The sequence below is a fragment of the Oculina patagonica genome, chromosome 6, assembly GCF_052425735.1.
Source record: "Oculina patagonica isolate OP01 chromosome 6, crgOcupat, whole genome shotgun sequence".
Taxonomy (NCBI): domain Eukaryota; kingdom Metazoa; phylum Cnidaria; class Anthozoa; order Scleractinia; family Oculinidae; genus Oculina; species Oculina patagonica.
Window position 1 is genome coordinate 37,819,091 of NC_135763.1, and position 25,712 is coordinate 37,844,802.

Sequence of the window (25,712 nt, forward strand, 5' to 3'; positions counted from 1 at the left end):
AAATAAAGTCCAAGAAGTCCTGTAGGGAAGACTGTTAAACTGGTTACGTCAATTCCAGGGTATCGACTTTCGCAGCCGTACACCCCGTTGAACAAGTTTTTCACGATCGGTCAAGAATCGGTGTCTCTCACGCAAAATCACGCACACTCAGTTGTAAACTTTCAAAAAGGGATTTTTCCCGATTCTGTTTTGTTTCATGCCAGTTTGTCGTGACCTGCCCTCCTCATAACTGTAATTTTTACAAGAATGAAAACTTTTACCTTACAAGCTTAATCTTTGACTTTAATAGGTGTTATTGTCCTTTTTACTGCCGCCTCAAAGAAGAAGAACTTCAGGCTTGGTTCCAAAACGGTCGATTGTTTCGTGGAGGTCTGGTAACGAGGCGCGAAAAACGTCGGCAAGTGCTTGCGTGTTGTTTCGATCCACCATGAATTTTTCTCGATTTCTCTTTTCTGCTCTCAAACGGCGCATTGAGAAAGAAATTATCCCAAAATGAAAAACTTTTATCTCTGGCTAGTGGCAACAACTATCTGGGGAGTGCTTTCGTTATCCATTTGTAAGTAAATTCGTATTTACGATGCTACTAAGGTGCTTGGCGAACTACTTTCGTATAAACAATGGTTGAATTTCCTATTTCCTTCACTAATGGAGCTGGAAATTTAGCTTAGACCAGTCACATGTTTTTGTAGCTAAACAACATCAACAAGTGATAGCAGGTTACGTTTATTATCTCTCACGACTTCAAAACAACTGGCACTTTAAATGAAGCCAACCACCAAAGGGCGATCGACGTTTTATCGATCGAAATTTATAAACATGGTGCCAAAAAATTCGAAGTACCCAGATTTTTCCCACGGAAAGTGTACCTTTCAGTTATCGACCCTACCAATAGACGTCTAAAATAAGATAGGTTCCTTATATATTGATTTAAAAAGGGAACTTGGCTTACTTAACATCGATCCTTAATGACTTCTTAATTGGCTCCAAGGGAGGAAATGGGACAGAGAGTTTCTATGCCATGAAGAAATCCTGGCATTATTTTGGAATGTTACGTTTGGGGAATTTTGACACAGTGACTTTTCTAGTGACAGAAAAACAGTGTCTAAATATTAATTTCAGCCCATTAGGGGTTCGTACAGGTCATGGAAAACCTAGAAAGTCATGGAATTTAAGTGTCGGTCATGAAAAATCATGGAAAATCAGGGTTCAAAATAGCAGCCGGCTGTCGGCGGTAGCCGCATTTGACTACACTTGCCAACTACTTTTCACCAAAGAAATAGAAAATCTCATTGCTCCAATCCATCTGCTTTTCCGTAAATATTCTATCACTTCGGAAAACTTGCAAGTGCCAATTTTTAAATCGCCCCATATGCATTGCAAACCAATGGGTACGTCATGTATGGATATGGATGTGGGATGCATGGCTCTTTAACAGCCGGGAAAAATGAGCCTTCACAAAAAAAGCCGACAATTCAGGCTAAAAACAAAATTTTATTTTGAACCCTGGAAAATGGTATATATTGTACAAAATAAATAAGGCAGGTAATTTTTTTTTGTGAAGAAAAGGGTAAAAACGTACCCGAATGGCGAAATCAAGATATTTTTTGAACATTTCCAAAAAAATGGTAATATTAAGATCATGGAAAACTTTGAAAAGTCATGGAAAAGGTCATGGAATTTCAAGGCTCAAAAGAGTACGAACCCTGTCGTTCTCTCGTCTGGTAAATGCAAGAAGAGCTTCAGGTTTCAATATATTACTCATTTTCAGATGGAAACACCAAATTTTGTACTACATTTCAACTACATCAGGCAACAAATACCCTTTTGAGATATGAGACTATATGATGAATCATGTCACAATTTATCGAGTAATATAAATATTACTGAACTATCTTATTTCTGTTTTCAGCACTGCCAGTTCATTTTCCCAATCTTGCCTTAAACATGACTACAAACCAATCAACTACCTTTGATCAAGATGGGGAAAGTGACCATGCCGTAGATGGTATTTTAGAATTAGGAACCACTTATTCTGAACCTGTGCAAAGCTGCATATCAACACAGATTGAAAACAACCCTTGGTGGATGGTGGACCTAGGAGGAATTTTTCAGATTGAAGTCGTAATAATAACTAACAAATATCAGTGCTGGGAAGATGAGTTCAGTGAAGTTGAGTTAACAATCGGTAGGTAATGAATACGTAAGAGTATTTGCAAAGATTCTTACCACTATGTTGCCAAGAGTTTGGCTTCCAGGAATCCTCTACGCAATTATAGGATTATATTTTCCATGAAATCTCACTGTGGATCTTGCCAAAAAAACAACCTGCTAACTTAACAGCCAGCTTTTGCTTCTCTCTGCCTAAAAGGGAAGCAGCAGCCAGAAATACGTCAGCATTACTTCCTGCCAGTGTTGTGTTCTTGCACAAGATATGTACTTTATTCTTAGAATGCCTCTCCCTTCCTAGGGCCAGGTGGCTTGAATGCCGATTAACATTAACCCAGGATTAATAATTATTTCTTGTGTATAAAAAAGTTTTTTTTAATTATGTTAAATATATTATTTAAGAAATAAAAAACACACCCGGGTGCATTGTTGAGTTATATAAGCACGGGGTTATTTTTTAGAACAAGAAAGAAGTGCAAAATCCCAAGTGTTTATATAACTCAACAATGCATGAGGATAAAGTTTTTTCTTTTATAAAATGTTAAAGAAATTACGCGCACTTAAAGTTGTGACGTAAGCCGGTGTGCATTATTCTTGATAAAGCATGTGTGTGATGTAAGCTGCATGCTTTATGGAGATATAATGAAGTCAAACTGACCAATCATAGCGTGCGCAATTCCTGGGACATTTTATGAAACCAATAAAATATTGCAGTCTGGTCGATCCACTGAAGCGATGTCTTTGAACAGACATGAACTCAGTAATTATTACTAGTTCACATGAATGACCAGCTTTCATTATTAAATTTTGGCTTTTTACTATTACAGGCTTCAGAGAGGATGATCCCATAAGTACACAACAAGTTTGTTTCCATAATTTAAGTCATCCGTCCAAAGGAAGGATTCAAGTTAGCTGTAACCAGTGGCCTTATAACCACTTTGGTAGATATTTCTTTCTGTCTGTCCCCAAAGATAACTGGTTTATAACATTTTGTGAACTTGAGGTTTATCCAAGTAAGTGTGGTATGCTTTATTTCTTTTCATACAATATATGGATCCAGTTGTTTGTAAAAAATAAAATGTTTCAATGATGAACACCATTGACTGATATCAGTGTGCAAAGAAAGTCCTGCCAAATAGCCCAGGGCTAGTTAATTTTCTGTTGGGCTAGTTAATTTTATCTGTCACTTGCCCGATGGGTAACTTAAGGTCATTGCCCTGAAATAGAACTGAACACAATTTTTTAACCAAACTTCGCCTATTGGTTTATTACTTTAAGGGAACGTAAATTTTGAAATAAAAAAGGGGGGTCACCAGATTCGTTTAGGAGCAGGAAGACCTTGTATCTTCCATACAATTCCTTTAAAATTCCTCTGCGAGTACTAGCAAAGTACACGTTTTTAGCGATAATTTATTTTTTAAACACAACTCGCAAGAATTGATCTGTTTTCATTTTACAGAAAGAACTTGATCGCTACACCCAAAATATGAGAAAAAATCGATAGGTCACCAGACTCGTTTACGAGAAAGCGACAATTTACTTCTCTCGCGGACTAAGCCACATAGAAAAAAGCCGCCATTTTGTTTATGTGCGCGCGCTCGCGCGCGCTTATTATGCATAAAATTCTGCGCAGTAAGGATGCGCAATGCAATACAGGGCAATGACCTCAACATTTTGGGCTTTACTAGTTGGCAGATTAAGTAAGGCCAGTGAGAAAGGCTTTCAGGCTAGCACACAATTGTTCCAACGTGCCTGAAGTGTAGCCTGAAAAATCAAGACTTTTACACACTGGATATACTTAACACAAAATTTATTTAACCAGTTTCAGACTGCATACACGCACAAAAATACACATTAAAAGTAGATGTCTGTGCAGCTAATCAGTTTAGCCACTGGACAATCTTATAAATCAATAGATGGTTTCTGCCGCAACCAACCAGATTGTGATCTGCCAGTACAGCACTGTAACAGTGTACAGATTCAATATATTGATTTTTAATTCTGTTGATGTTCACATTACATTTCAGAAACTCCACGAAGTCTTGAGGAAAATGGTTTGATGTTTGATTCTCAATCAGCTACATGGAGACCTTCAGCCTGGCTGGCTGTGGAACGGTACCAAAATGACTTGTATATGAATGTCACTCTAGACTCTGGAAGTACAGAAATCCTGCGAGTGCAACCAGCGGACTTATATCCAGATACTCCAGTACATATGGGAGCTCTTGATATCAGTGACACTGTTTTGGCTCCATTCTCATGGTCCTTAAATGGTGAACCTGTTTATTCAGTGGGGACAGTAATTGGCATGCATGATTTGCTCACATACCAAGTTCAGTCAAGTAAGTAAAGCTCTATGATAACTGTACATTACACTTATAACACTGCGTGTTTTTTTCCACAATGGAGATTGTGTAAATTTTACAGGAACAGCGTTTTATCCTTGTACAGTCTTGGGTTTACATTCACATAAATTTTGTTTTTACACCTCCCTGAATGGCTTTTGCTGTCTCAAATTTTTTTTGGTGCCTTTTTAGAGTCTCCATTTCTTTCGTTAGACTAAAAAATTATTTATGGGTCTCGGGTTTGTAGAAAAATATCAGTCTCGCTGTCTCACATAGTCTTGCATTTACCATTCAACACCCCTCATAGTGTTAGCCTCTTTTATATACATTTCGCCGATAAAAGGTTAAAAATAAAACTTAAGGTAAAAGCTGTTAAAATTGGTGCTAAACGTTTCCGATCTGTTCGATCATCATCAGAGTGATGATGATGATGATGATCGACGTTTTCGATCTGTTCGATCATCATCAGAGTGATGATAATGATGATGATCGAACAGATCGAAAACGTTTAGCATCAATTTTAACAGCTTTTACCTTAAGTTTTATTGTTAGCCTCTTTGTTTCAGCACACACTGATAAGATGTATAAATCTTAATCATCTGGGTGTTTGGCATATTTTTTGGTGTAAATATCCATAACTTTCTCTTGTTGATTGGTCTGAAGCAAAGAGGGCCTCAGAGGACAGTATATAGTTACCATCTTTTAGGCACCAGTCATCCCGTTACAATGCACACATAATACTTTTACCCTTTGGATTTTGCTTGCACTCTGATTGCCCAAACGGCCAATTGGAGTGCAAAAGTTCAAAACTGTATTACTATAGTATTTCTATATTAAAAGTAATGTTTCATAAAATTGAAAATAAAGCTGTTTTTATCATGGGGAAAAACACTTTATTTTAGAACAGTTGAGAATTGTTGATAGCACTAATGTTTGCTCCTTGTTTTTTCAAATTTCTCTTGTGTTCTCAAATTTTCATTGTGTTTTATCGCAATAGTATAACAAAAGTAAACTAATCATTATTAAACATTTATAAAATGTTTCCTCTTTGATAATTTTGTTTAACTTCAGATGGCTCAGTGAAATATTTTAATTACAGTGACCTTCGCCACAAAGGTAAAATTTTCATTTTCACTTAGCTCGTATTGATTAAGACTGTTTAAATTAGATATACCAGTAAAAGTAGTACAAGCATTAGGTTGTACGCTGATGATAGCTCTTACAGGACTACCAGATTTAGTGTCTGTGAAACTTTGAGACAAGGACATTTTTACCAAAATATTCCATTGTTATGACATTGGTCAGTACGTACAATACAATGGTCAATGTGTAATGTAAATGTAATGTATTCATTCAGTGCTTTAACAGGACTTAAAAAAACTTTTATTCAAGGCTTGAAGCGTTAAAATCTAGTTAGCATTTTAGCTGGAAAGGCTCTTGCATGCAGCCTAGTTTGTAAAGACATAGTTCAATAAATAAAGCACAGCCAAGAAGATTAAGGGGTTAATTATTTTTAATGTTCTGTTTTAATTTTATCAGTAAGTATATAAACATGACATACTTTCGATTTCTATGGTCCGTCATTATCTATGTTCAAAGGCGTTTGACTGTAGTTGCATTGGCAAGATCTGCAGTTAAAACACCAGCAGTAACTTATGGTAATTTATTATTATTTTCTTGCAGATTCTTGCAAACTGCAAACTAAGTGTCCTGCAAATTCAGATTGCACAAAAATGTTTATGAATGAGAAATTTGCCACATTTGATTATATGTGCAAATGCAGAGCAGGCTTTCTATCTTCTAAAGGGAACTTGTTTGGAGTTATCAATGAGGATTTTCCAGAAGTTTGCAAAGGTAAGCAAGTATACTTGAAAAATATTCTTTGGATTGATTCTGAAAGATTCATAATGGTTTTTGCCATACCACAAATGGGCTTAAGCCTGCTAATGCATTCGTGTAGAGAGCAATACAGTGACCTGATATCACTAGTTAACAACTGCATTGCTAAATGGAGGTTGGGTGCTTGAGAAGTCCAGGAGCTTCCACTATTGGAGACCGCTCCCATGGCTGACAAATCCTGGCAACCATAGTGGCAACCCAACCATGAGCTCCCACATGGAAGGGGAGACAGGCACCTGTCACACTGATTAAACAGTGGAATGAGAGGAAGGGAAGGGGGGGACAACAGCCTTGAAGATGGGCTCTCACACAAAATACTCACTGTAAACACCATCATTGTAATGGCTTCCAACACATCTCAATTCTGGCCATGTGGAGCCCTGGGGCGTGGCATATCACAAACACTGCTCTCTGGCAAGGGAACATGGGCACTCTTGTTAACTCCATTAAATTGCAATGTTGTTAACTTCGTTAACTTGCATTTAACTGCATTTTAAATGGTCAAAAGGTTTGATATCAGCCAGTGTAAAAAAAAACTCTCCAGTCCAACAAACATCATGAAGTATGTGCAATCAGAATATTCTTACATTAATTTTACCCTTGGGAGAATGACCTTTTTGAGTCTTTTATGGCCAGGTAGATTGGGTGTAGATTCCCATGATGCCAGGAGATCCCAAACATAACATAAAAGAAATCAAACTATTATAAGGATGCTAAAATGTTTCTAAAGTGAAAATGTTACTGCAAGTAATGACAAAACTTAAATTTAGAGACCAGACAAGTAAAAATTTGGGAAAACATGACTGTTAAAAGTATGGTCACCAAGGCAATATCAACTGTCACATGTTCAAACAAAGTTGTTCTCAAATAAATTTCAGATGAAATAGGAAAATTTGGTGGCATTTGCATAAATATTAAAAAAGGTATGACTTCTAAAGTCAACGTGGTCAGATTCTGCTCCCTCTGGCAAAATAGAGTCAAGGATCTTTGGTAGGTATTTGAAGATCTTTGAAAATACTTCCAACAAGGTTTTTTTAACAGAGATCTTGGATGTATTTTTACTCATTTTGGTTGTTGCTTGTTGCAGGTGGGGTCAATTTAGCTGGAGGTAAACCAACCAATCAATCAGATACTTTAGGTGACGCAGTTTCTTCAAGAGCAGTAGATGGTAACATTGACAGCCGGTTTCATGATGGCAAAAGCTGCAGTTCCACTACAAAGCATGCTAATGCCTGGTGGAGGGTTGATTTGGGAAAGTTAGAGTTTGTTGCACATTTGTTCATACAGTTTCGATATAATTGCTGTGAGTCAGAGGCTACTCATTTCATCATTCATGTTGGTAAGTTTAAATTGAATGATTAGCAATGATAGAAATAACAGTATTTAGCAAGGGATGCAAAGGTTATCATAACTGCAGCCTTCAGCAATACAGTACTGTGGCTTATGGTTTCCAAAGATGCACTTACAATGCCTAAACCTATCCTAATGCAAAACTTAACTGTGAGAACTTGAGGTTGATATCCCAGGTGGGGGGGGGGGGGGGGGAGGGTAGTACTCAGGATTTCAAGTGACAGGGATGATCAAAGGATTTTTTGGGGCAGTAAAAGTTGGAAAGTATTTTTTTGGGTGGCTTCATTTAAGTAGGGATTTTTTTTTTTGGGGGGGGGGGGCATTAAAAACAATGTAAAGACTCCTGTAAGTGCCTTGGATGCATAGTTCTGCGAATAAAGTACAAACAAACATGTTTCTAATGTTTTTCCTCGTGTTATTATCATTCCCCCTTTCTGGAAATTTAAGGGTCAGAAATTCCGCATAGAATTTTTTGGGAGTTAATTTTTGGTACAGGGATTTTTTTGGGGTTTCGTTGGAAGACCTAGGGATGTTTTAAGATCTCGATTCTTGCCCCACATTCAATCAGACCGGTCACTTGAAATCCTGCCCCCCCCCCCCCCCCTTTGGGTTGATCTACACAACTCAAGTTTTGCCTTCAGGTCTTATCTTTATTGAATGAAAAGCTTTCTTGGTTGCCAATTGTTTATTGTTCCCAATTAGCCCACTCGGGCTAAATATGTTGACACTTATATAAAAGTTCTTAACTTGTCTTATCCAAGACTATTTTCAGGTCAGTGCTCACAAGTTCATAATAAAATATTATTCAGTACAAAAATTTTAATATGTCTACATAACACTCTACAGTTCTTGTATTTTCAAACAAACTTAATTGAATAAACTGGTAAACAATGTAAATTTGAAATGTTTTGCACATTACTTTTGATAGATGCTTGACTTTAGACCACTTTGAATGGGTTCTAAATGTTTTCTAAGCCGAACATTGGTCCAAAGACTAAAGAATGACATTCTAATATGTTCTTGGATCTGGTTCTGAGTCATACTTATTTCATTTTCAGGTGCTCATTTGGAAGACCATTTTCCAGTGATTGGTCAAGAATTCAAGAATTATATTTGTAGCAATTTTACAGTAACAGACATTAGCAAAAACAAGGGCTGGCATGTACATTGTGGTAGAACCTTTGTTGGAAGATACGTCTACATCAGGCTCTTGGAAAATTATTCACTGACGCTATGTGAAGTTTATGTTTATAGTGAGCCTAATGGTAAGTGAATTGTTGTCAAAGGGAAATTGTTACTGACTGACTTGACTCACTTGCTGGCTGGCTGGCTGGCTGGCTGGCTGGCTGGCTCGCTGACTGACTGACTGACTGACTGACTGACTTGCCGGCCGGCTGACTGACTGACTGACTCACTCGCTGGCTGGCTGACTAACTGGATCACTGACCCACTCACTTACTGACTGGCTAGCTGACTGACTGACTGACTGACTGACTGACTGACTGACTGACTGACTGACTGACTGACTGACTGACTGACTGACTGACTGACTGACTAGTAACAGTAACAGTAAATCTTTATTGTGCCTTACACTCCAAAGGGAGGTATTGGTCTAGTTACAATAAAGGTGTTATAGCAACTATGCTAACAAATTACTTAATAACAAACAATGAAATTACAATGCAAACGTTTACGGTAATTATTGGACTATTACTTATACAACTATTTATTGATATAACTTTCAATTTAAAACTCACTCACTCACTCGCTGGCTGGCTGGCTGGCTGACTGGCTGACTGACTGACTCACTCGCTGGCTGGCTGACTGACTGACTGAGTACTTATTTACCAAGCCTGTAAGTACCAATTTTTTTAATGAGTCAAACATCCATATTGAGGGATGTTTTATAGTTTTCATATAATTAAATATCATTATCAGTAAGTCCAAAAAACAGTCATTGAACAAGATATATTATTTGGTCAAGACATACAGTGTCAAATTGACTGTAACAACAACCAATAACCAAAGAGGTGCTGAAGCCCCCAGGGGGGGTACTCCGGCTTGTAAATGACGGGGATGATCGAAGGATTTTTTTGGGTTTGAAAATTTCGATTCCGGGATTTTTTTGGGTTGGAAAATTTGGCAAGTATTTTTTTGGGTGACTTGATTTAAATTGGGGATTATTTTGGGTATTAAAAACGAACTAAAGTGCCTTGGCGCGGCCTTGGCGTATTTATGGTATGATGAATAAACAAACACGGGCGTTCAATTTTTTACTATTTTCTTTGTGTTATATTATTGCCCCTCCTGGCAATTTAGGGGTAATTTGACAAGGTATTTTTTTGAGGGTTATTTTTGGTCCAGGGATTTTTTTGGGTAATGTCGGAAGACTTAGAGATTTTTTTGGGTCCTGAGTTTTGCCTCCATTCGATCATCCCCGTCATTTACAAGCCGGAGTACCCCCCTGGGCTGAAGCCTAATTATGAATGTGTTGAACAGGGGGGGGGGGGAAGAAACGAGGTCTGGGACCGAGTAGCGATGCTCTCACAACTTGCAAAGCGATCAATTCATGATGTAGTCAGCGGTTTTTGGACGATGATGCAACAGGCAATCTTTTCCCGCAAAATGGAAGCTGCTATGTCGTGGAATCACTTAAAATAAAGGGGTTCAATTCTCTTAACTAAAAATCTAAAAGCAGCGTGTTTAAATCCGAAAATTTCGTCATCGTCGTGTAGTTTTAAAAACGCAGAATTTTGTGATGCCGTGCTACTTTTCAGTGCTGAAATGCAAATGTTTGACATGTTTGTACCACGATTTTCAACTGGCCCACATGGGGATTGTAAATGAAGTAAAACAAAGAAAGACCAAGTCAACAAACAACCTCAAACAATAGAGCAAGAACAATAGCTCCGACCAGCGCGGGAATATTCGATCGCCACGTTTTCATTACCATTCCCGTGATGGTTTTATTTCATAACAAACACCACATATTGACACCAAGAACCTTTCCGGAGAAATTTTCGCTGCTTTAAAGACAAAACTTAGAAAGTCTTTTTTATTACTACATATATAAAAAAATCGAACTCTCTCACTGGTCCCATGTTGCTTTTGTTTTGGCAAGTTCACAAAGAAAGGAGCTGCTCATGCGCCTTAGAGACATCCGCTGACTACCGCCCCGATGATTGCTTTGCAAGTTGTGAGAGCATCGCTCAGATTTCATTTAAGAGAATGTATGGGAAGTTGCTTCCCCCCCCCTGGTGTTGAACTTTGAGTTTTGATCACTGGCTAAGATCTTGATGTTGTGATCTTAGGCAAGACACTTTACTCTCAAAGTGACTCTCTCCTTTTTTTTTGTTGTTTTCTGTTTGCAGATAATATAGCTTTGGCCCAGCCAAACCACACGCAAGCTGTGGATGGTGATTTTAAAACGTGCATAAGTGTCACGACACCAGATCATTTTGAGCCACTGGCTCTTAAGATTGATCTGCTGTATATCAGGCCTGTTGCCCTTGTGCAAGTATTGAGTGAAGTTAACATGACAGATATAGCAGTGATTGTCGGTGAGTAGCAGAATTAAAACAAATAAATTAAAAACGCTTCATAATTCCACAGACAAGTTGCATGCTGTAGGATAAAGTGGTAAGATTTGGATACTGTTTTAATTATTTTCTGTAAGCTTGAATTGACCATGAACTGAATGTGTGGTACCGTAAATGATCTAATAAACGCCCACTCTCAAATAAATGCCGCGTATCTAATAAACGCCTCCACTGAAGTGCAAAGTTTGTATTAGACGCCTCTCTCTAATAAACGCCCCGTGTCTAATAGACGCCCCCCCCCCCCCCTACAAGAATCATATCAAAAACCGAGGAAATGCTCCATAGAGTAAAATCACGCAATAAAGTTAGTTTTTTGCTTGACTCGAACAAAGCCAACATGGTTGACCCTGATGGCGATAAACATCGATATAGAACTATGAACAGCATCTCTGGGTTTTGCATTAGCGCAGATAAGATAAGTCTTCTACTCACCAACTCTGTTATGTATCTTATTCCACTAGAAAACTACCCATCCTATTTGTTTTGTTGACGTTGTTACTGTTAAATTAAAATAAACGCCTCTCTCTAATTAACGCCTCATATCTATTTAACGCCTTCCTTAGGACCCCAAAAATTTAATAGACGCCCTGGGCGTTTATTAGATCATTTACGGTATTTAACAAAAAACGTGTTATGTCATTTATCAAACAGGAACAGAGCATTTGATAGGAGAAAACTGCATTTCCTCTGATGGGATCGTGACAGCAAATGTACTGAAGGAATATGTTTGTGACTATCCAAACCGAGTAAGAGGCCGATATGTTTCTGTCATCAGTGCAAACAGTCATGGATCATTGGACTTGTGTGAAGTTCTGGTTTATGCTGTGTATGAATGTAAGTGCATGACGTTCTGCTTCCTGCAAAGCGGTTTTGTTATGGTAAATCAACGAAGGGTGCTATATATGAGAGAAGGGAAGCTTCGAGCCATGCAGCACATACTGCCGGAGCTTATCCCGTTTTCGGTAGCATTATGCAACTAGGAATATTTTTACTTCCCCCTGAATGGGATGCTAGTCCATCACAGGGTACCCCCCAGCATTATGTCGCGGAGAGAGGAGAGAGGTACTGTGAGAGTAAAGTGTCTTGCCCAAGAACACAACACAGTGATTCCGACCAGGGCTCGAACCCTGACCGCTTAATCCGCATTCCGGCGCACTATAATCATTATGCCACCATGCCTCCCAGAACTAAAAAAGATTTATGCTAAGTTTCAAAAGTGCCTGTGATGTAAAGAAAAATCACAGAAAGGTAACTGTTTTGATATTCAAGTCTATCTGTGCATTTACTTTTCTGGTTATCAGTTTGAATTGTGACCAGTTAAAAAGTATACACAGCTATTTAATCCAGTATGTTTGGCTAATGCAAGTACACAAGAGTGTCAAGTAGTAGATATGGTATCCCCAGTCTTTTGTTTCATGTGTTTTCCAAAGGGCATATTATGCCCCCTCAGGGCTGCAAATAATTTTTCACTTGAAAAGAAATATGTCCTACTAAGGCACTGTCTTGGTCGGACAAAACAAAATTGTGGTTGGACAGATTTTTATTCATTGTTGCCGTAAAATGATTAACGATCAAAAAATTGTCGGAACATCTTGTCCAATTGAGAAAATTTTGGCTGACCAATGTCCGATGACTGACTGTTATTTGCAGTCCTGCCCGCTTTAAATCAGCATGCATTCTAAACTAAATTAGTTGCTGCTTCAAGTTCACACTGATACTTTTCCAGGCCCCCTAGTAAGCAAAAGGGTATATATGGTCCTTGCTGTACTCGGCTAGCACTTCCCCTCTATGTTACACTGTTTACTTCTACAAAGTGTTTTTGAGAGTCAGAGAGCTCCTCATTTCCCATATGAGTCGGAGATTAAACCTCTAGTTGTATTTTCTGCTTCTTGGCTTATAGTATGTCTCTGGTATGTCTCAAATGGGTTTTTATTTGTTGACCAGTGCATATTTAGCATTACGTTTACTTCATTGTCTTCTTGGAAGACAGTGTATCACAAAACTTTTTAATAATTTTGTATTTTAGATGATTTAACATGGATGGGATCTGCAATGCAATCCAGTTATTTCATACCAGAAATGCGTGCTGAAAAAGCTTTTGATGATGACAGAGTTACATGCACAGCAACAAAGGAAGAGACAAATCCCTGGTGGGAGATTGACTTGGGGAGTAATCATACCATCAGTGAAGTTGTTATCTACACTGATGACACTTTACCACATTCATCCCAGTATGATGTTTTCGTTGGTATGTTTTTTGTTTAAACAAATAAACTATCCAGTAAGGTGATTCCCTGAAATTTCCAGCAATTTGTGGCTCTGAAAAATAAAAACTAAATTACTCTAGTGTGATGAAAATGTTGTAGCAAGGGATATTTGGACACTTATTCTGTGCTTCGTTTAAGTTCAGTAAGCTAAATTGGATAACAAATTAAAAAAGAAACGCCTCATATCTACTTAACGCCTACCCTAGAACCCCAAAAGTTTTAATAGACGCCCAGGGCGTTTATAAGATCATTTACGTACATGTAATTTTGTTTATGTTATTTCAGATAATGTGATATAAAAGTTGTGATTTTTATATGTAGATCAGCAGCTGTGTGGAGTAGCCAATACAACATCCAGTCAGCTACTATCAGTCATATGTACTCCAAAAGCACATGGGAAAGTCATTACAGTTAAGAGCAATGGTGCTAATACAACGGTGGCTCTCTGTGAAGTGGAGGTGTATGCTAAAGTCCGTGTAGGATGTAAGTACAAGGCAATTGACTGTACTTGCACAAATACAAAATATTTGTGACTAAATTTTCCAATGTGTGTAAATAAGTTTGTATCAGGAACAATTTGTATTCATTATATATTCCTTTTATAAAATAAATCAAATTAAATATAATGATACATGTTAATCATGTTTACATTGCCTCTTGCAAAACGGCCTGACATCCAATCAGAGTGCATTTTATGAGTAGAATTTTCATATAGGTACAGGGACCGGGGAGCATTTTTCCAAATAGGGTGACTGACTAGTGACTTGAAGTAGGGGAAATATTTGGGGGGGGGGGGGCTATAGCCGGTCCCTGAGGTATCATGTAAAATGGCAGATGCCTTTTGGATGTGTCATGCATTCAGGAAAGATTGATGATGAGTCTTAAGAAAGTCGCTGAAGTGTGCTAATAAAATGGAGTTTTTTGCTAGCTTGATAATGCTAAGAAAATATGAAATTAAGTCATGAAGCTGATTGTGGTTTGATTGATCACAAAAACTTCCAGGTATGTACACTTTCCACAGGGCCGTACCTAGCGGGGGGGGGGGGGGGGGGGGCAGTTCTCCCCGCCAGAAAAACTAAAAGACTAAGAAAACTGAAGAAAGAAAAGAAAAACCAAACTAAAAAAAAAAAGGTTGCCCCGCAGACAAAAAATCCTAGGTACAGCCCTGTTCCATGGAGTAATCTTTGTTACATGAGTTGTATGGTTAAATTATATACTTCGTCTTGATTATATACGTATTCATGATATGGTCACAAGTGTTGAAAAACTGTCACTTTTTTGTGCTGTAAAATGTTTGCTTGTGTTTCTTACAGATGATGATGTGTGCCAGTCACCGTATCTTTGCCATTCAAATCATACATGCAATAACACTGGTGAATCATACACATGTGAATGTCCCCTGGGATATAAGGCTGATCCTGCTTCAACCGATAAACTGCAACCAGTGTGTATTGGTGAGCTTGCCAACTATCAAGAATTTTATTATTGGAAAATAAACTCTGTTATTTTTCTAGGATTTAGTGCAAGGATTGGGGTAGGTGTTACAGTCGTTTGTTTTTGGTATAGCCTCTGTTTGGGTTGGGGTAGAGGTAGCTTTCAGTTATGTTTTACAAGGAATAAGTAATAGTAATCGGTAGGGTTCTCATTAGAAGGCGGGACCTGGGCCGGGGTAGCAGTACCAGGATACACAAGAGTCAGTAACCACCTACTTTCAAATCTAACATAAAGAAATTTGTTTCATTGTGCCCTTTTCTACACGCCTTCTCTCCTTTTGGTGCCTTCCTACCTCAAAAGTTAATGAAACCCCTGAATCGGGCGAGTAATTTCAATTTGTCAGATAAGATGTTTATCATGATAATCGTATCTATAAAAAAATTCTCGCTTTTGATTGGTTCGGCGTGTACCAATTTATCGCGTAATTGGCGCGCGACCACGTGGGTGTCCAATTACAGGTACCAATTTGAACAACACCAAATTGGATACCTGTAATTGGACATTTTCACACAAAAAAGGTTCTCAAAGACTTACTAACCTCGAATTTTGCTGTTGATAGGATAAGTAATTCGACCTCGTGTCGTAAAATTCAGAGAATAATCGTACTCGTAGTTTCAAATTGTCCTCACGCTGCGCCTCGGCCGATTTTGTAACATGTACCGGTAAATTATCCTTATAGAGAATTAACACATCTTTATAATTACTGTAAATTTCCATTTCACATTTGCACTTGCAACCATTGTAAAGTAATTCTTTTGAATGAGATTAGCTAATAACAAATAGAAGTTAGTTTTTAAAGGGACTATGTCACGGGGATTTCGCAGATTTTTGGTCTAAACTGTTCAGAAATAAGTGGTAGGTAACTTTACCGATGACCGATGAAAAACTGAAGATATACCCTCTATTTGGGGATAGAAATCAAACTTGGGCTATAAATACCGATTTTTTTGAAGGCGCGCGGAAACTATTTGAAAACGTTGGCTAACAAATATAAATTTTGGCTGTTCAAAAATTCCTATAAAATCCGTGACATAGTCCCTTTAATTACTTCTGGAAAGTGAATTTTAATGCTTGATTGATTGTAAGAAGATAAAAAGCGTTCTCTGGTAAAATATTTCAAAAAATTATTAGCTTTCGACAGCCAGACTGCTGTCTTCGGCGGATAAAAATGAAGTGATAAAGTGGACCTAAAAATTTGAATATGACTAGCGAATCGCATAAATTAAAAAGTTAAAAGTATGTGTAAAAGAATGTTAAAAGGAATGCTAAAAGTGTATAAATTACTGTTTGTTTAAAAGAATGTTATATTGTCCTGGCAGAGGGCACGAATTGTTGTCGGCCTCGACCGTTTTTGCCGTGTGCCACGAATCAAGTGTCTTTCTAATGCGATTGTTGCCCTTGTCAATTATCTCCGCGTTTTCAAAGTTATTTATGCGATTCGCTAGTCATATTCAAATTTTTAGGTCCATTTTATCACTTCATTTTTATCCGTCGAAGACAGCAGTCTGGCTGTCGAAAGCTAATAATTTTTTGAAATATTTTACCAGAGAACGCTTTTTATCTTCTTACAATGAATCCTGGTATCGGATCTTCAATATTTTTATGCTTGATTGATTGTTGCAGATGTTGATGAGTGCCAGTCCTCAAGTGTGTGCCCAAATCTTGTCTGTAACAACACTATTGGATCATACAGATGTGAATGTTTCCCTGGATTTGTTCGCAACTCTAGCTCCCAGAATGATCTGGATCTCGTGTGTGATGGTACATAATTTTTGAACGTAGAATAATGTAAACTTCCGAAACTTATCAGTAATCAGGGTTCGTGATACGTAACCATTGCTTCAGAGAAAAACATGACTTGTTAGATCTAATGTTTCCAAGAGTTCGGTTTCGAAGAATAAACTTAACAACCTAGATTTTTGCAAGGCAATCAAATGAGAAAGTCTGTTCTTTCTTTTAAATTGAATACAAATGTTTAAGCAAGGTCAGTGTGCACTAAGAAGTTTTGCTTTAAAAGAAATGACACCTCTCACATTTCGGATTAATCTTTCATTGTATAACCGAGACGTCAGTACTCTTTAGTCTTATCAGATACTCCTAATTTATGAATGTACTGACTGAGAGATAAAACGTTCTCTGGTAAGTGAGCTTTCCTCAGCCGGTCTGCTGACTTCAACGAATAAAAAAATGTAAACCATATGTGGTAACGGATCTTCGATATTTTTACGTAACGACTTCAACAGTGCGAATTCCTCTATCGAGAGCAGTTTTCAATTGGGTGTCGTAATACCAAGACCAAAGTAATCACTATGGCCAATGACAAAGGACGCAAACTGTCCAGTGAACCAATCAAAACTCGAAACAAATGCATATAGCCTGCACGAAGTGCGGGGAAACGTGGGCAATTGAGTCACGATTGGTTGAGAAAGTGGCGCGAGTTTTTAAAACCAATTTGTAAGCGTAGTAATGCAAAACCAAAGCAAACGCTAATTACTTTCGACAGTCAAGTGAAAACTGCTCTAATCAAAACTATTACAAAATTCTCGAACGTGATTGGTTATCAGCAGCCCGATTTGAGCACTAATAGGACAGTGTACGCGTCATGCTTGTAATTGGACAGTGTAATAGACGGTTTACGCGTCATGCTTGTGTAATTGGACAGTACGCGTCATTTTGCGCGCGCTGTTGTGCATTTTGTTGAGTAAAGTGTTATGTTTTGGCAGTGTTCACAAAGACGTTTAGCCATTTCACCGGTAAATTTTGTTTGTTTCTCAAATTTTGTCATAGTTTTGATTAATTGGTAACAGGACTGAGTGGAGTCCAATTCTGTCTGTTATCATACTCGTGATTAAACAAATCGGACTCCCGCTACGCGGTCGTCCGATTTTGTTAATCACTCGTATGATTACAGACCGAATTGGACTCCACTCAGTCCTATTACCATTATTAATTATGTAAGTTTGTTTTATCTTTGTAGATATCAATGAGTGTCTACAGCTGTCAGATGCATGCCGTTCAGATCTCACATGTAAAAATATCATTGGATCCTACAGATGTGAATGTCCTGTAGGATTTTATGCAGACCCTAGCTCACCCAATGCACTCGATCCTGTCTGTGTCCCAGGTGATGGTTGTTGTTTTGATTTAAATTAAATTGTAAAGTTATTAATGCATACAACTTCCATTTTCTCTAGTTGTAGCAGAGTCAGTGCTGTTTTTTTTTTTTTTCAGCATCGTAGCAAGCAAAAGCTTAGGTCCCTATCTGTGGGGCAAAGTAGATAAAGATCTTCGTAACAAAAAAAGCCTTTTTGAATTCAAAAAAGCAGTTCGGGGCAGTAACATTACTGATGTGTTGGACGGACATTGCAGATGCTACGCTTGCTCAATATAATAATGTAACTAATTTTAGTAATCTTGTAATCATTTTTTAACTTATTGAAATTTTAAAAACATATCTGTGTCATTTTAACTATCTATCGATATATCTATTTTATAATATTAGTATTTTTATATTTTATATCTATTTATCTATTTATATAATATTAGTGTTTTTATATTTTATATCTATTTATATAATATTAGTATTTTTATATTTGTATATTTATTTTAGTGTCCCCAATTAGCTCTTTAGCTAAATACCATTGACACTTAAATAAAGTTTATGTATGTATGTATGTATGTATGTATGTATGTATGTATGTATGTATGTATGTATGTATGTATGTATGTATGTATGTATGTATGTATGTATGTATGTATGTATGTATGTATGTATGTATGTATGTATGTACAACATCCAGAGTTTGAAGACTTCAAGTTGTTATTTTTCAGTTTTATAAAATCTAATTCTTCAGTTCTCTATGGCCAGTCGCGTACTTCTAGTTTTGTGGTGTTGTTATTAATGTTCTAAAAGCACTCTTATTTATACGAGGCATGTAGATTAAATTGTAAAACGTTCAATACCAGTGTTTATTTCCAACATTACAACAAGCTAATGGCAATATCCAAACTTCAATCACTTCAGTTTCTCTTTCAAAAAAAAACCTCATTCTACAATTCTCCAATTGAGTTGCATTTCTAGTTCTGTACGTACTAATTTAGGCTGCTGTTTACGTTTGAGTTGTTTCATATTGGTCTCCTTCCTTATTATAATACAATGGGTTTAGTCCATTTTGAAGTCTTTTCATTCCTTTTAGAACTGCCAAAATGAAAGTTAAATAATAAGCAGCGAGAGCGATTGGATTATATTTATACTTACAAGACAGCCAGGTACACATTGTAAAATTTGGAATATATCTTTTCGATCCTTGTAGATAATGATGAATGCCTGTCACCAGACGCATGCCGTTCAGATCTCATATGCAAAAACACTATTGGATCATATCGATGTGAATGTCCTCCAGGATTTTATGCAGATCCTAGTTTCCCGAGTGATTTGGACCCAGTGTGTGTCGGTGAGAAACTCAAACTCGGCGTTAAATGCTGTAGATATTAGTCGTCATTTTTAATTTTTAATTAAATAATTGTATATATTTTATAACTTTTAGCTCATTTTTTTTAACAAATTTTTAAGCTAGCAATTTTTAATCAGGAAATGCGTCGCACGTATTTAAAGCTTTAAAGCTTTGAAGAATTTTTTTTTATTTTATTTTATTTTATTTTTATAATGTGTAAGGATTTTTCTAGCTAAAGTGCAGCAAATGACGTCATTCTGACCGACAAACGTTATTGTAAACACTTAAAATGCCATTCTCAAACTCATTAACTGTTCATCAAGTAAAAAAGAAAATCGTGATTGTGGTTATGATTATGTTTCTCTGTTTTTTTGCTCAGTTTTCTCCGTTTTCTGCTTAGATTTAATACGGGCCTTCTGTGATCCCATAGTACCCATGTGAACCGGGTTTAAGGAATATTTCAAACGCTCGAGACAGTGTTTCATCTTCTTTCCAAAAACCTTGAATTTCGTCAAAACATACTCCGCTGCGCGTCGTATTTTTAATTCTCTTCTCCGGGTTTGGAAATGTGCTAAAAAAAACACTGTTTCCCGTGTGTGATACAATCCTTTAGCATGCATATATGGCCTTATGTTAAGCTTAGCACTTAGCACAAAGGGGAAAGTTCAGCAGGGGCCAAAACACTGCATAATTAGGGACTGACCATTATTTTTTTGAAGGGGGAATGAAAAATATTGAAAAAAATTGTTTGCAGGGCCTGGAAAGACAAAATAAATTGTTTGCAAGAACGATATGTATAACAAAAAATAGTAAGCATTTCGAAAAAAAAATGTTTGCAGAGGTGCATAAACTAAAAAAAAAAAGTTTGCAAAAGAAAATTTTTCATCCCCCCCCTCCAAGAAAATAATGGTCCGTCCCTTATAGTATAATAAATGTTTCTGCCTCCTTTAGTTTTCAATGTTCTTGTTCTTATCAATCCTCATTCGAATAAATTACTATTGTCGTGCTTTGTAATTTCTAAGCGTTAAACGTGGCTGCTGGTAAATTTGAAATGTTTTTTTTTTCACCTTTGTAGATGTTGATGAGTGCTTCCAGTCATTAAATGCCTGTCGTTCAGATCTTATATGTAACAACACTATTGGATCATACAGATGTGATTGTATCCCGGGATTTTATGCAGACCCAAGCTCACCGAATGTTGTTATTGATCCAGTGTGCGTTGGTAAGGAAGCGTTAGGTTACAAACAATTATAAAACTGACATAATATTTGCTAAAAAGGTAAAAATATTCTTGGTTTTCACGTGACGTCATCAAAATTCTAAAACCCAGAATTGCAAGAACCCTGAGTTTTTATCCTTCACTGGCTATTAGACGTCTTTAATATGTATCGTGTTAAAGGTTTTTTAAGCTCGATACCATTCGCCGTCTTTAAGATAGAGCTTTTGAATTCCGGAGTTTCACGCCACACGAGATCAAAGATGGCCGCCAGAAGTCTGTCACGTTTTCTTAAAAAAAATGCCTCTTCCTGCGATTTTGAACAATCTGAACAGTTGAGGTTTTGCGAGAAGTGTTTATGTGAATGTTTTCTTGTTCATCAGAGTGATCTGACCGCATTTTGTAGCAGAACATAATTCCAGATGTTTTCGTTGATTTCCGGCAGCCATGTTGGAGCCCAACTGGCTCCAACATATATGGCCTTTCATACTGTGCTCTCTAAATTTGCGTGAAACATTTTGACGAATAACTCGAGTACGGAATAACGTACAGGCCTGAGACTTGAACAGGTAGTTTATGTAGTTATTTTCTACAACCGGTAATATTCTTGATTTTTTTGACTCAATAGTTTATTTGTTTTTTTTCGCTGTGCGACAGTGGCGTGACAGTGAAAAACACCTATTATTTTCAAGGCTAAACTTTACTGGGCTGTTTTTCTTTCTTCTAAACTTTACAAGGCTAAACTTACAACGTTTTTTTTTTTATTGTATAACTTTTTAGCCTTGTAAATAATAATTATGAAATTAGTGCATGGGCAGACAGCTCGGAGGGGGGTGAGGGTGGGGGCATATGAGGACACCTCTCTGGCCACCCGTTACACTGCATTTTTTACCTTTCATAAGGGAATAAATACCTCCAAAGAAGAAAGCTATTCTGGTCCCACGGATGTGGTTCTTGGAAAGGCGAAATTTGTTCTTTGGTGGGAAGAAATCATCAACTGTTAACAGTGATTAAACCAGTTTAAGTTGGGAGTCACAATAATCGAACAGGAAATTTTTTAAAATATAAGGCTGATTTGAATACCAGAATTCTAAAAGTGCGACTATTGAAATTTCCGTTTTGTTGTTTAGAAAAGATATTAAAAAAATAACTGTGTAGTTTAATAACTGAAGCTTTATGGCATTGGAAAAAGCGTACGTTTCGTCTCATTTAATGCTGAATTAACGAATTTCAGTGACATCTTACTAATCTGATTGGTAAATATTTTACAGTAAATACTTTTCACTAAAAGTTCTTTTTTGTCATACCAGGCTTGTGGTATTAAAATGACAAAAATGAGCCGAGAGGTCTCAAGCATCGTGAGCCACTTTAAATCTTAATCGTTTGTTTTTTATCTTCTTAGATATCGATGAGTGTCAGTCGTCACATGAATGTCGTTCAGGTCTTGTGTGTAACAACACTGTTGGATCGTACAAATGTGAATGTCCCCTGGGATTTAATACAGATCCTGGCTTCCAGAATGACCTGGATCCGGTTTGTATAGGTAAGGAAGTACAACCACGCAGATGGGTGCACAAAATTGCAGCTTTTGTTCTTCGAGAACGCAAGACGAATTTTCATTAGCGCAAGTCATTATAACATTTTTTTAAATTTCATTTAACAGGGGTGCAAATAACAGTCGGTCATCGGACATTGACCGAGAAAAATTTGCTCATGTCCGAGGAAATCCCAAGTGCGGTCGGACATGATGTCCGGACAATTTTTTTTATTGTAAATAATTTTACAGCAACGATGAATAAAAATCTGAAAGACCACAATTTTGTTTTGTCCAACCAAGATGGTGTCTTAGTAGGACATATGTACTTTCAAGTGAAAAAATTATTTGCAGCCCTGTTAATAAGCTGTTTAACATTCATTTACACCAGTATACTTTCATTATGATGTAAATTTCATATTTTGATGCCACGGTGCAATCAATGTTAGATGTGTGAGAATTAAACGGATGCATTATTTTTTAAGTGAAGTTTTATTTCTGATATTTTTGATATTTCACAGTTGAAAGCCAGTCAGAATTTCTTCTTTTTTTTTCGAATCCTTGCAGATATCGATGAGTGTCAGCTGTCAGGTGCATGTCGTTCCGATCTCGATTGTAAAAACACTGTTGGATCATACAGATGTGAATGTTCAGTGGGATATACTGCAGACCCTAACTCACAGAATGCAGACGATCCAGTTTGTCTTGGTAAAGTTTACTTTTTGTAATTTTTACTCCCTTTTATTATTATGATACGTTTTTTACACGAGCCTTGACTCGGATGTGGAGGGTAGCCTAACCGTCTATTCCTTCAGTTGGGTTATCGCAGATCCGTTGTGAACCTAATTACAGTAACCTATGTATTCAATAAGATTTTTATGCAGATGTGCCAAACAGCGAGGAAGGCTATTCTCGTATCTCTATTGTCGCGTTGTATTTGTACACAGACAAAGATGTCGTCTCATATGTTATGTTTACTGCCACTTTCAAAGTAGTTAACAGGGTTCGTAAGGGTCATGGAAAACCTGAAAAGTCAAGGAATTTTAATAAATACTATTTTCCATGACTTTTCATGACCCAAACTTAAATTCCATAACTTTCCAGCCCTGAGAAATTACGGCATAACAATGAAATGATTGTTTATAATAAGTACAGCAATTACCCCACTCACGTTTGCTGTTGCTCATATATATTTAACAACCTCATTAGCCTAAATTTGTGTTAATAACCCTTTATGTAAGAACCTGTTTAGGCTAACCTGAAAAACAATAGGTCCTTATACTCTCGGGTTTTTACCTGACTCGTCCCCAGTCGTCTTTTGAGTCCGTCTTGAGTCGACTGCTGAACACGGAGGGAATCATGGGAAGGAAGAGAAGAAGCGAAGGAGACGACTGGCAGATCGTGAGTCGAAAAGTGTGCTGAAAAGTCGAAAAGTGTGCACTGGCCGTTTTTCGGATATATTTTTGATTAGATACATTGAGGGTCCCTAATTGTCGTACCAGGCGAAATTTCAGAGGTATTTGGCTGCTTGAAAGCTACTTTTAACGGCTTTTCTTTATCTCACTGAGATGGCGTCAAGCGTCCGTCACAACAAAGGCCAAGAAAGTTTTCAGGACGTGAGGCTTAGGGGTTAACCCTTCGCGTCTTGCAATTTTCGCACAAGAGACGACTGGGGACGAGTCAGGGTTTTTACTGTAATGAACGGTATCAAATCGTTCATGTTCTTTTCGCAGACGTGGATGAGTGTGCCAATAGTCCGGAATCACTTGGCTGCAGTCCTCTGTCAGAATGTATTAACTTTGTAGGCTCGTATTTCTGCGCCTGCAAGGAGGGTTATCTTGGAGATGGGCGAACATGTCGAGGTAAGACGCATGCTGTAGACTTTGCTTATGAGTATCCCAGTAATTAACGCTGAACATGTCGAGGTAAGACGCATGCTGTAGACTTTGCTTATGAGTATCCCAGTAATTAACGCTCAACAGTCAAAATTAGCATCCCTCTTGCTGCAAGGAATGACACTCTGGGCTTATTTATACCCAACATTCTCTAGAAGAACTCAACCGACTGGTCAAAGCACGCGATCGAATTAAACTTCTCTTGATAATAAATGCTCACGAGTTACTCGATCTAGCACTCTCAAAAAGCGTCACCTCTGGATGTAAGTTTTGTCATAGTTGAGCGCCCCCTATTCTAGTAAGTGCGTCTATTCCAATAAGCACCCATGCGAACAGTGTGCCCATTTGTTGTGTTGGCGCTCAGAGTACTGGCTTCATTTTAATTTTGAGAAGCGCCCTGCCCGTTCCTTGCACTCCCAAAGTTAACTGATTTAAGCCCCGGCCATAACATACCGCACTGTAAATAATTATCAGTGCGGAATATTAAAAACTATTCATTCTAATATTCCTTCTCCCTTATTAGTGTATTGGAATTTTTAAAATCTTTTTTGGTTTCATAGAATCAGCTGCTGTTTTCGAAATGGTATGTCACAAACGCGGTGGAGTGCAGCAACTGTTTGATCAGAATGAAAACTTCAGATGCAAGTGTGCCTGGGGATATGTGTACGACAGCCAAACTAATACCTGTCAACGAGCAGGATAAGCAGGTTAATCCGGTCAATCCAGTATTGAATGATCGACATCAAATGAAGAATGAACACCGAGAGATGGAATCATCTTCACCTTTGCAATCGCTTTTGACAGAATGATTATGTGTATTATTAGTAAATCAGAAAAAATGAAAAATTTAACTTACTTTATTTTTCAAAATACAGTTTAGCCAGTGATAAAATTGAAGGAGCAATTTTTTAAATTCCTCGCGCAAAGGAAGCGATATCGTAAAATAAAATTAGCTAAGTTTTTGCTCTGAAGTAAAAACTGATTCTTTTCACAAAAGATAACTTTTATTGTCGTGGTCCTAATAATAACAATCACATGCAACAAAGTAAAGCTTTCAACTGGCTTATTGTTTTCACGTTGGATCAACTTTAAAAAATGTTTTTGCATTCAAGGCGATCGAGGAAGTAGTTTTGTTTTAGGTTAAATGTAAGGGCCGCAATCAGCCCAAATAGGGCTTGCTGTACATGCATCAATGTATTGTTAATAAAGAAAGAAACAAGTTTGTACTTATTTGAAGTTTTGTTATATCAAAAACAAACGGAACGTTCTCATTTCCAGAGCCGCTTGTTTTTCTTGGTTAGGGAAGCATTGACTTTGAACTCCTGACTATCGCATCGGGTTTCGTTACTTTCTGTCAATTTACCGTACTTGTCCATAACTCATAGTATATTTTTAGTAAATAAATTGATAATTATCTCTTTACAATCGGCATCTCATTCACAGAAAATGGGATCACGTGACACCATTTGGACATCTCTAAAAGGCTGGTTTCC

General features: G+C 37.4%; 1 protein-coding gene across 1 annotated transcript; it reads left to right on the top strand.

Moving 5' to 3' along the window:
• The first annotated feature begins 378 nt into the window (after nucleotides 1-378).
• LOC144657733 (uncharacterized) lies at nucleotides 379-25,433 on the top strand. The gene is made up of 21 exons (XM_078518077.1): nucleotides 379-556; nucleotides 1,910-2,185; nucleotides 2,994-3,179; nucleotides 4,194-4,508; nucleotides 5,583-5,627; nucleotides 6,195-6,365; nucleotides 7,498-7,749; nucleotides 8,819-9,025; nucleotides 11,132-11,320; nucleotides 12,011-12,193; nucleotides 13,386-13,607; nucleotides 13,948-14,109; nucleotides 14,940-15,080; nucleotides 16,744-16,881; nucleotides 18,098-18,244; nucleotides 19,434-19,574; nucleotides 20,650-20,796; nucleotides 22,193-22,333; nucleotides 22,892-23,032; nucleotides 24,058-24,186; nucleotides 24,780-25,433. Exons 1-21 carry the CDS (start codon nucleotides 493-495, stop codon nucleotides 24,920-24,922), a joined length of 3,540 nt encoding a protein of 1,179 aa, XP_078374203.1. The 5' UTR covers nucleotides 379-492; the 3' UTR covers nucleotides 24,923-25,433.
• Nucleotides 25,434-25,712: the final 279 nt, after the last annotated feature.